At 39.3% G+C, this 12,463-nt stretch overlaps 1 protein-coding gene across 4 annotated transcripts in view; it reads right to left on the reverse strand.

Moving 5' to 3' along the window:
* Window positions 1-388: 388 nt before the first annotated feature.
* TMEM241 (transmembrane protein 241) overlaps window positions 389-12,463 on the reverse strand; it is a 55,126-nt gene continuing 43,051 nt past the window's right edge. For 3 of the 4 annotated variants that reach the window (XM_030943954.1, XM_030943953.1, XM_030943952.1), the window contains 2 exons: window positions 4,481-4,545; window positions 391-1,083 (listed from right to left, as the gene is read on the reverse strand). In XM_030943954.1, coding sequence (XP_030799814.1) covers window positions 1,023-1,083; window positions 4,481-4,545 — 126 coding nt within the window. In that variant the 3' untranslated portion in view covers window positions 391-1,022. Of the gene's footprint in view, window positions 1,084-4,480; window positions 4,546-12,463 lie in introns of all 4 variants that reach the window. The other variant, XM_030943955.1, reaches the window with a different exon arrangement.

Consider the following 12,463-nt stretch of genomic DNA (forward strand, 5'->3'; position numbering starts at 1 on the left):
GGACTATACTTTACATCTCTAACAACAAGTGAGACAAGTCTCTTTCCTCATTGAAGATTTGTTATCAAGTTCCTTTTACCATGTAGACCTTTCCCACAATATAAACTCATCATTTAATATTACTTTCACATAGATTGCAGGCTCTAATATATCAAGACTAATTTCTAACAGCCATTAAACAACTAGAAGTGAAATTACTTTAAGAACTCTTGAGATTAATTTCCTTATACTCTTTATGACATTCATTCAAGGTTCATGTTCTTTGTTTCCTCTTGCAATAATTTAAGAGACAAACCACTGCTGGGAACAGTACGTGTCCCTCCACCCCCTCCAGCTGACAAAAATTGGCAGAGTTCAAGAGAAATCTCAGCGAATGGGAGAGAAAAAAATTCACAAAGAGCAATCACTACAGATATTGAGATTTATTGCTGATTTTCCCTTTCTGAAAGGCTGTCAAACTGCCACAGTTCCAGAAGGGGATTATCTCCACAAGCCCTTTGGCCTCAGTCCCTGTGCCAGTTCAGACAACATGACTAGAGACCTGTGTGTGGCAGCTTGCTGCTTACAGAACAGTTGGAGGCAAAATCCATCCTTCCAGATCCTGAATTTATACATCATTTGGTATGACCTGCTGTCTGCTTCAAACAAAAAAAAAGCCACTGGGGGCATCCAGTGGGGAATGCTGCTTTTCCTGAGTTTAGCTCCCTGTGCTAGAAGCTGCTACTGAGTGGTGCTCACACAGAGCCATCAGCATGATACAGTGCAGTTCTTTCTTTACCACATCAATCTGATATAGTTGGTCTTGTGCTTTGAGGCAAAAGCTCCTTACCATCTCTGCCAAATATGCTGCTCCCTTACCAGCACTATTAATAGCATAGGTTCTTTTCTTAATTAAAAAAAAAACAATAGATCCCTTTCCTCATGTTTCGTTGCACTTCTTCATTCCTGCTGCTGCTTTTTTCATTATAGTGTCTCTAGGCTGCGAGTCAGCTCTGTTCCAACTGGTGAGATATGGTTCCTCTTTATGTGCCTGTCCTTTCAGTGTAAACAAGCAATGCTTCTCCAACTCCACCGACCACAAGGCTGAAAACAAAGTATATCACAAATTTAGCATCATGCAAGTCCTTCTACTTAATACAAAAAGGTATTATTTTATCTAAACACATTACAACCTAGAGACGGTAACCCAGGTGATTTTTTTCATTTGTCTTGCTAAGAAAATATCTTATTTAAATGATCTCATCAGAAATTACCTTTCCTGTGTTTTCAGGCTGGTGCTATTCAGTAAAATACACAGACAGGAATCTAAATGGAGAATGTTGCCCCTAGTTACAAGAATAGCTGCACACCCCTACACTAGCAAGAATAGGAAAGGAAGGCAAGAGAGGTTGAGAGGTTTGAACCTTATTAGCCTATTGATTCCCTCTTGCAATTTCTGTTTGTGTTCTGTCCTGAAAACTTGCCACTTGCCAACATCAGGAAGAGATGTGAAGCCTAGGTTTTGTGGAGAAGGTGAAATCTGGGAAAACCTTTTTGTGCTGGGGTGATCCCCTTGGCACAGTGAGGCCAGTAGAAATTCCTGTGTTTGCCACTTTTGGTGAGCTGAAAGGAGCTGCCCCAGCCAAAAAGGCACCTGTGCCTAAGCACCTCTTTCCTGTGCTGCTCACAGCACAGCCATGGCACTAAGGCTGCTCCCCAAGAGTCAGCCTAGGAGCAGGGCTCCAAGTCAGGATGAATGGTTTTACAAAAACCTTCCCTTAAATATGCTATCAACCCACTCAATGCAAGCAATAGTTAATAATCCCCAAGTCTCCTCTGTTATCTCTCACAGCTGACAGGAATACAGTAAGATGCCGACTCTTCTCTCCTTTTAGAACAGTGAAAAGCTAAGTGTACTGACCTTTCATCTTAGCCCCATGGCTTAATTAGCTTATGAAACAGAAAAGCTCCTTACTGAACTTTATAAACAAAACAAACTTCTGTTAAGTTCATTTCTAAGGGTACTTTTTTTTTTCCTTGGGAAAAAAAAAGCATGTAAAGCTGAAGGCTCCTTGGTCTAATAGCATTACATTCACTTTAAATCTTAGCTTTGGTGAGCTGTTTTAAAAACCACATAATTGCCCTTGTTCCTGAGAGGAAAAGAATATTGTATAACAACAGCACAATATCTTACAATTACACAGTAAACAGTCCTGGAAAGTAGGTGCTACAGACAGTCTGTGAAGGTCCACTGGGAAGACAAAATAGCTTTGGTGTGGAATTACCGACAAGGAGCAAAAGGCTGCAAAAGCTGCAAGCTTTTCAAAAAGGGTCTAAACCACAGAGTCTGGCCACCTGCAGTTGGTAACAACATCTGAGTGCTTTTTCTGGAGAGGGTTAACCCCCATGTCTTATTTCAGCTCTGGTTATAAACACACCCTATGCATTAACTCCTTTGGAATCTATGGTTGGATAATATACCCTTTATCCTAAAGGAAAAAAATTCCAAAACACTACATACAGAAGACCTTAGAAATAGTTTTCCCGTTTCTATAGTAGTGCTATTTTCTAAATTTTTAACAGAGATTAAAAAATAAATCTGTCTCTGACATACCATTTCAAAAATGAGACTGGCAATTATGTACAAAAGATAATAAACTGCCCAGCCTTGTTCTGTAAAAAGACACCTGTACCAGAGCTGTTCTTTAATATCATATGTCTTACATCAGAGAAGAAGAATCCCTTTCTGAATTATGTGAAGTCTTGGGATCCACATGCCCATGCAGTCCAAATTACTAGGCAAATGGAAACCATTGTATATCATCAAGATGAAGCAGAGCAAAAAACACAGCTAAATGCTAGCCCTTGATTTTACCTTCATTTTCCCATATGGCAAACCCTCCAGCTTCTGTATATAGTGGGGTCACAGATAACTGCACTTGCTCATAGCTCAAAAATTAACATATGATATTGTCCATGACCACACTGGAGCAGCACTAAAATCCTCAGTGATTAATGCTCTCATGAGTACTTTGCAGCTGCTATCATCCAACAAACTATTTCCAGAGCTTTGCTGCTAAGTCAAGGCACTGCCAATGCACAAGCACTAACAGAATTAAAATAAAAAAAATAAATAAAAGAAATTGTTTTCTTTTTTAATTATGACAATCAAAGTGTTACAGTGTACCAAGGGCTAAAGCAAATTTTCTTTTAAACATACAGATGTGTTCATCACTTATAGACGTTTCAGTCCATATAGGGCAGGTGGCATGTGTGCAAGTACATGGGTCTGTGTGCTCACATTAACAAAGGTGCACATTAATAAAGGTACACATGAATTTTTAGTGCACTTGTCAGTGAATACAGATATATAATCAAAGCCTGCCTCTAGCACATGTGCGACGACCTGCACAAGCACATGCAAAACATGGTGAAAAGCAGCAAGTTAATGGCCTGGACTAGAAGTGTTTCGTAGGTGCTTTGACATTGGTTAAGTCTCTGACATGCACAGGCAGCATGTATTTCCTAGAGCTAAATAAAAGCACAACTTACTTTAGCATTTGAGACTAGATGTGCCTAAAATACAGATAGGAATTCATATCAACACATAAGTAAATGGGGCCAGTCTGAACTGGAGATTCTCCTTTCTATAAGGCTCTTATCACACCAGAAGAAAGGATATGCTAATTCCATTCAGTGCAGAGCTGAATCTTTAGGATGGCAATCAAACTGAATGAATCATGAATCAAGTAGAAAGAAAGAAGCTTAGAGCTTTTCAAAAGTAAGTAGATTTTTATTTCCATTAACAAATCTGTCCTCAGAGACACATGCCTAACCCCATATTGAGAAGTTATTTGCACGACAGAAGCATTTAGGAGCATCAGCCATGCTTTGTGATTCCCTTTCACTGTGTGGTAGACAACCACAGATCAAAACCACTGCCTTTGACCAAAGGAGTTTGTACCACAATCCTTTATATTGCTACCCAAAAAATTCTGGTTAAGTGATTTGTACTGTGTGGCCACACATTGCAAAATCCAGATACAGCTCTGGAAAAAGTTTATTATCATTATTTTTCTCCAGCTTAATATTATGCATTCACAGTGCACAGTGTGTTAGGGAAACTTGAATGCACCCTCTTGGTTAAAAATACACTGTCAGCAAACCTTGACTCCTGTGTTTTACTTCCAGTTCCACCACTAAATTGCAGCATGACTTTGAATGGGTCATTTATTTGCCTATTGGATCCATTTGCCTCACTGTAAAATGTGCTGAGTGAATTGTGGTGAGGCTTAATGTCTAAAATGTCCATGTTCTCCCACAGAGGCAGAAGAAACACTTTTCTATTACTTTACTGCATCCATCATTGCACACCTGGTTCTCCTTACATGCAAAATAACACTGACGGCAATAGAACTTGACATTTAAAAATATTTCCACATGAAGCACTGTGTGAAAATTCATCTTTACTGTTAAACAAAAAGCTCATGTAGGCACTTACCAAGAAATTGTTAGTACATTGGCAGTCATGACAAAGAAGAATGGTGATAAGCTAGCAGTGATAACCTGTTAAATTGAAAAGAAGGAAAAAACACTTTGTGAACTTGTGATATCACAAATGAAAACTAAAATACTTTTGCTGAAATTCAATTTCCATGTGTGCAGTCATATCTTCTTCTTTCAGTTGAAGATAGTATGATAGTCACACATCAAAATGCGATTTTGACTCTGACAGAATCCAGGACACAGCAGAGGCAGGGCAGGGAACCAGAGCAGGGGATGGATCCCTTGTCACATATCCCAGGTGGCCTGGCCTAGGAGCCTGCTGGCTTTTACTTGTTGACAGCAGACTGGGGAGAGTCGGTTCCCAGGTTTGGAAAGCCTTACATTTCTGAGAATGAGAGTTTGAAATGTGTTTATAGGTGTATAAAAACAAAACAAAAATTAACAGGGTACAGAGTCAAGAAAAACAACACAACTTCAGTAGGTTTATGTTACAAGTCTCTCGTTACCCCCAGGTGTTCTGGGCAGAGAAACTAGAGGCAGATGACTCTGCTTTCCAAGCCCTGATCCCAGAAACAGCTAAATCCTGATGTACAATGGTTTGTAACAGATCCCTGCCTCAGCAGCTACGGAGCCACCACATCTGCAGCCTGCATGCAGTTTTGGATGTTTTGTTGCCAGATGGATAATGTAAAATGGAAAGAGTTCAAAGAACAGTGACAGAGTCATTAGATGGGGGGATTGATTTTCAGTCAACAGTTAGGATAAGCAATGCCTGTGGGAAAGGAAGACTTCGTAGTGGTTTACAAAAACTTGAGAAACACAAGTGTTGAGGAATGAAAGGAACTATTTAGGTTAATAAAAAATGGCCCAAGGAAAAAAATGAAATTAAGAAACAAAACATTTAAACAATTATCAGCTAAGATTTCCTAATCATTGTTTGCCTAGTTGACTCCCAGGGGAGACAGCAGAAACTTCATTTTGTAATCTATTACTTGTTAAAGCATTACTACATGTGCAGTAGGGAAGCAAATGCCATTTTAGAGTAGATTCCGTGCACCAGAGCTTGGACTAACAGTCTGCTAGTCAATACCTGCTACTATTGTTATGGCCACATTTTAAAAGGCAGGCTCTGAATCTGCCTGGAGTGTAATCAAGGCCGGATGCCATGCAGGAGTGGCCGGTGAAAAGAGAAGTTTGTGTGTCCTGTCTCTGGAGTCCCACTCTATGAGTTAGGTGGAGAGGGGACAACAATCTAAATGCAGCAGTGAGACCATGCAGTGCCACAGGAGCAAAGGTGTTCAGTAGGGACTACACAAGGCATGCCTCCTCTGGCCTCTTTGGGGATGCTTTCTACTTTAGGGAGATTCAGGTGTGCAGGTGGCATTTTGCTTCCTAGATATTACCATAACTCACACCCTGACTGTTCTCCATGTGCCTGTAGCCCCAGCCCCTGTCAGAGGAAATTAGGCAGGAGATGGACTTAATCCAGGCAGGATAAAACATGAACACAGGCCCACTCCATCCCTGCTCAGCAACCAAATTGCTGGTACCAATACAACCACAGCCACACCTCCTGATACAAACTTCACCTGACTTCAGTATTTTCACACTTCCAGCGACGGAAATGTACAGCACAGGCAATTCTGTATAGCTCCAAGCCAACAGAAAAAGTGAGCTCCTACTGCTAGGGAAAATCAAAGATATGTATCCACTCCTAAAGCTTTGTATCTATACATGTAAGCAAATATAAAACTTAACATGCATACTCAAAAGAGACTGACAGAGGACAAGTCACAAACAAGAGAGTTATGCTTCAAAACTCAAGATCATATTGCAACTGTGCACATCCAGTGGCCTGTCTCACAGTTATTTGCAGCCAGAGAGAGCTGACACCTACTCCAAACATTAGAAGTTAACTATTTAGGAGCTGAATCTTTTATACACTTTACCTAAAAACCACCTGTGAGGCTGAACAGCCATTAGTTCAAAACCAGTACTCTAAAATAAGTTTGCATCTTGTCCTAGTGGGCTGGGTTCTCCGCTTACAAAGAGTGCAGCAGATGCAGTGACATACAAGGAACCATTTCTCATTTACTCTGGTGTGAATGCTTGTGGAATTAACTGTACTGAGCTTATTTTAGGTTAATGCTAACTTATTACATAAAAATATACAATACCAGTTACCGAGCATGTAAACAGAAACTAACAAAGGATGGCAGTTGTGGTACGCACAGAGCGCTCTTTTCCTAAAGCTCATCTCCTCAAAGAAACTGAAGTGCTGTGTTTGAGAAGTGGCACAAGCTAAAGTTATGTCACTCACTCCCTTGTTGAGCCCTGTTTATTAGAAACTTGAGAAGAGGCCAAGGGCAGAGAAACAGGCATTCAAGAAACCTCCGAGAACAGGCCCTGTCAGAAACAATACACCATTCTACTGTGATCATCCCAAACCTCTGCAAAAATGCAGGCTGTAGCCTTTTGGACTACTATAGATGAACACTGTTGTATTTTTGAGAAATTATGTAAGAGTGTGTCAGTGCCAAAGACAAACAAAATGTGGGTTGGAAGAGCGCATGAAGTAAGTGTGTGTAAGGAAAGAAAAAACAAATCACAAACAAATCAAAAGGAAAAGACGTTACTAAAATGTCTACCTTTGATGATTTATCTAAAAGAAGAATATGTTTAAAAATGAAAAACAAGTTTTCAGAGAAGCTAACAATGTTCCAGGGGAAGAATCCAAATCCTAGGGACATGGTAGAGAAGGTAATCTTCCTTTAAGTACATTTCAGTATTATCTGAAGTGTTTTAAGTGCACATTTAGTTTGAAAAAAAACCCCACCTACGCTGATGTTCTGAATGGCCTTAAAAAAAAAAAAAAGAAAAACCAACAAAATAAATTCACAACAAGCTAAGTGCAGTAATCTTTCTTTCTTCACTTTAAAGGTCACAGTTGTCCTCCTAGGCATTTAGATGCTTTAGTAAAAGGAATGAGCTTTCAAGACAAAAGAAAGCAAGTTACAGGGAAAACTAAAGTTAATGATTTCCAAATATATTTTGATGCCGAATCTGTGAAACTAAGAGGTGGAAAGGAAAATTTTAATTAGCTATAATATGCCTATTTTGAACAAAGCTCCCCAAGATTTTGACATACAGTCACTAATTCTATCAAATTGTACAGGCTGGATGGTGGAACGCCAACTATTTTGGAAACAGGAATAGCTCCATGGATCCTGCCTACTTTTAAAGGAACTGCAACCAGTTAGTATTACGAAAGCTACTTTAAAAACATTCATACCCGGAAATTTTCTTACAAAATTCTGACACAGCTTTCAATGATTAGGAAAAAAATTCAAGTGTAGCATAACTTAACAAAACATTTCCATGTGAGCTGAAATTTTTCCTAAGAAATCATTTCAAACCCTTCCTTGCATGAAAAATCAAATCAAAACAAAACAACATCCCCTCAAGATTGTTACTTAAAATAAATCAGTCTAAGTTTATTCTGCCATTCCATTGTACTGCAGAAATAAGAACCATTTTAAAGGAACACTTTATTAACACCTATTTGTCTTGATTCCAGCTATTTCTGTAGTTCCAATCACTGAATTATTCACAAGTCATTTTAAAAATAACCAAAAGCCTTGGCATTTCAAATTGTGATTTGTACCTCAACCAAAACCAGTTCTAGTTCTTTACAATATGTATCAGCATTGCAGGAAATAAGTGTATCATTGATACTTCTCTGGGATTAGGTCTGAGGAGAGTGGGTTGATCCTCTCCACACAAGAGCTTGGGCCTGAATAATCAGGGAACAAAATACATAAATACTCCAATATTCTTCACATAAGCACTCTAGTACAAGGGATCAGTTCCTGTTTCTCCTGGAGCAGGAACCAGGAGAAAAAACAGAGCAACTCAACCAGTTAGAGGTTTCAACATGATTGGTTTCAGAAGATTCCCAAATTCAGGTCCCCATATAAAAGGTGAAAACTTCGGGCATCCCCATTATTCTGGAAAACAGAGAAGGGCACAGGTGCCATAAAACATTCCACACTTTGCTTACATTGCCATTTACATTAAACAAGCTCCCATCAAGGACAGCACTGCACTCAACCTCAGGATCCAAAGAAATTAATTCAATTCCAGAGCTCTAGAGTTTGTCCCTTCCCAGGCCGAATTAATGGCAACCAGAAAAACTGTGGCATCATTGAAATGCTGGGTAACAGACTAAGATCCATGAAGCAGAAATATTCCAATGTGTGGAAGAACTTGTTGCACAGCAGGGATAAATTCAGCACATAAAATCACTTCTGCACGGGAAAATAGTAGGCATAGGAATAAATGTGCTCCAATGCGCCCACGTTTTCTAAATCTGCTTTAGTGATTCCTGAGTGGAGTGAGGCACAATTGCCACTAGCTTTAAAGGGTTCCCAACGAACTTTGACAGACAGACCACTGCACAACTCATTATGTGAGTGATTTCCTCCTTTCACCCTATCACTTTATGGTCAGATAAGAAAAAATTTCCAAAGAGAAAGTAAAATTTGTCTCATAAGTGTTGTTTTAAGAAAATAGGGAGGGAAATGGCATTTATTTTAGAGTAAGAGATTAATTTAGCTTACAGATAACAAAATAAAAAATAAAAACTGGAGAATTTCTTGCTATAGAGCTCAAGAACAGGTAAGATAATTATTCAGCCAGCTTCCCTCTTAGATGTTTTTCTTGAACATATAACATCAGAAAACTCTGATAAGTCTGACATGTGGCTTGAAGACAGGAGAAGGCATCCTAAGGGTTCCTGGTCCTTGGCAATGCACAAATTTGGATCCTGGGAGATAAAGGAATAAGGAACTCTGCATTCTTTGCTGCCTTGAGTTCTCCACTGATCATCTGTGGTTATACCACAGACCATGGAGTGTCCAATTTCGATTGGCTCAAGCTGGTCAGATAAAAGCGTGATTCTTGACCAAGCTATCACGGACACCCTTCAGCCCTGACTTTACAATCACTTCAGAGAAAGATTTTCAGGCTGCAGAAGCTGGCTGTAGATTTTGAATATCTAGCATTTCTGAGTTGTTCAGGAAGATGTTGTTTATATAGCCAAGAACACAGATGAGGACATTTTCAAAATATAGATTCTGATTTAATCTTTCTATCTGGAATGGAAAGATATGGTGGGGATTTAGTCCTGACATGACCATGATTTGTTAATATTACCACTCTACTTGTACATTCCATATAAAACTATGTTTTCTCTGAAACTTTTAAACTGCTAAGAAGTTAAATGTCATAGTTCTCACTGTGGAGTGAACACAGAATACTTTAGAAAAGTTTTCTTTAGTTTGTGTACACAGAGCCAATCCTTGTAACTTCACTTCCCCAAACTGCCAAAACCTCTGTCCTTACAAAGACGCGTATTTTTTCCAAAGAGAGTGTTTTGAAACAGCTCATCAAGTTCACTCACTGTTCAAAATAAATCATTCTATTTACCATTGGGTCATCTTCTCAAAACATCAGGAAAAAGATTCTGATGTACGTAACCTTTGTTTTCATTCTACTGTTGGAATTAAAGTAATATCAAGCTTTTTATAGACATAATATTTGTTCTGTCCCTCTTCCGCGTGGTTTAACCAGCTGCTAAGATAATCATCAAAAATCGCCAGGGAAATGGATCATTGTTAGGGCCATTGAAAACAGCTACAACAAGATAATCCAGTACTACCAAAAAGATAAAAATTACAGCAGGAAAACATCAATAACAACATATAACTTTTTTCTTGAGTGAGAGCCACTGAAATAATTTCCCAGATTTCAGAGTTGTACCTCCTTTGTACATATGTTTACTGCAGAGTAAGCATATGTTACATGAGCATACAAAATGTTTCCATGCCAGGAATGGAAATATGTCAAAAACCCCCCAAAATCTTCAGAATAGAAAAAAAGAACAACTAATATTTTAATGCCATCCTCTGTATTCATTAATTCACATGAATTTTCTAAGCTTTTAATACCATTTCTCTTGGTTTGCATACATTTTCCATCTCAGGTGGTCTACAAGCCATTTCCATCTAGCTCTCCTCTACTTTCCTTCATCCAATTTTAAGACAACAAAACATTGCCAGATGGGTAAATTCTCTGCACCTTAGCAAGAATACTTTCATTCACACACATCCAGCAGCTACAGAACCAGTTGAACAGATGAAGGCATTTACTGGGACAGCCAAATACACGGAAGAACACTGAGGGACTGGGATCTCTGCTGTCCAAACCCCAACTGATGTGGTCCAGCATGTACTGCCAAGTCTTTTTAAAATAACCCAGACTTGAGAGATTTTTATAGAGCAGGTGCTGACTGTGAGGTTTCAAGCTGCAGAAAGTCAGCAATGTTTAAGGAGAGGCACCAATGACCACCTGTAAGCTCACTGATTGTGCAAGGCTGGTACTGTCACTGGAAATCTGACATGAGTTAGCAGCAAAAATCCCTGCTAAATATGACAAACATGGTGCATGCTCTCCCTCACAAGAAAGAGAGGATGGGACTAGAACTAATGTCAAGTCTGACTGGATTGCTGACATTTGGGCAGCAAATGTACAGACAAAGTGTGTAGAACAAAAACCATTTTTTTCCCTATGGTGATCAAACAAAATAAGGCACCATTAGCAGCAGCAGATCCTGTGCACAGAGGATATCCTCCATTTGAGCAGAATTAAGCATCTGAATGAATCCTGCATGCAGAAACAGACCAAAATCAAAGTAGCATTTGCTATTTAATTTTAGGTCAGCTTTGGAGATAATCTACCACAGGAAAAAAACTTCCCTGGAAGCTTTCAATTATATTGCCTATTGCAATGACAAAACTTTCCATGAAATCATTAGAAGCTCGAAAGCTCTTCACAAATCAGTTTTACAATAGCAAGGTCAATCTCCGGTTAAAAAAGATACAGCAAATTTAGGCAAAATTCCTCTGACCAACTGTCCTTTAAAGTCTTCTCTCCCTAGATACTCATTTAGTCGTATTAATCAATACAGTGAAACAAAGTCTGAGACCTTTCAACTTTGTTCTGAGGGTCTGTTGTTACCAATCAAAAAGCAAGACAAAATTTGCTGCTTAACATCAGGGTTTCAGGTGATAATGCAGCCCCTGAAGGAGCGCTGCTAGTAAATCCACTGACAAAGAAGGGTTTCTATCAGCCACACAACTTTTTCCAAGGAAAGGTAATGAAGCTTTAACCTTGAACCACTAAAATAATGGCTGTTCCCAAAAGAAACAGCATTGCCATAATCCTGCCTGAAAAGCTGAGGAGCCCAAACAAGAAAAAGAAACAATTCAAAGTGAAATAGATTGGAGGAAAGGGGAAAGCAAAACAGGCTTCACTCTCAGTTCTGCCCATTAGTTTAACACTAACTCGAGCACATCTGCTGTGTTACCCTCAGCCTGACCGAAGTGTAGATGTGCCCCGAGGGATTTCATCCCCTGACAGACTTCACTGGAGACTGTCAGCCTATGAAATCAGCAGATAATGCAAGGAGTTCGTGCATTACAGCATACTTAGGTGCACACTGCTCATAGGAGGAGCAATGCTCTGCTCCACTCTTCTGAAGGAAGAAAACCCTTTAACCCTTCTGAAATACAAGCTGCTCCTTAAAGGATAACCTGGTGATGCTGGCACCATGGCAACAGTGGCACCATGGCAACGGTGACAGTCAGTACCTTCATGATCCACACAGCTTTGATCCAGCCATACAGAAGTTTTTTCAGCTGCTGTAAATTTCTTTGAGAACATTTATTTCATATTTGCCCAAATGCCTGCACTCATCTCCTTCTCTAAAGCATCCATTTTCTAAAAGGAGGTTTTGGTCACTCTCTTCTGCCTTTTCTTTATATTTTATCTTTCTTCTTTCTGTTTTTGTTGGTTTTTTTTTTTTTTAGCATTATAAAAGCAATGATGGTAATATCCAGGGGTTAGGAACACAACAAAT

Source organism: Camarhynchus parvulus, chromosome 2 (genome assembly GCF_901933205.1).
Source record: "Camarhynchus parvulus chromosome 2, STF_HiC, whole genome shotgun sequence".
NCBI classification, from domain to species: Eukaryota; Metazoa; Chordata; class Aves; order Passeriformes; family Thraupidae; genus Camarhynchus; species Camarhynchus parvulus.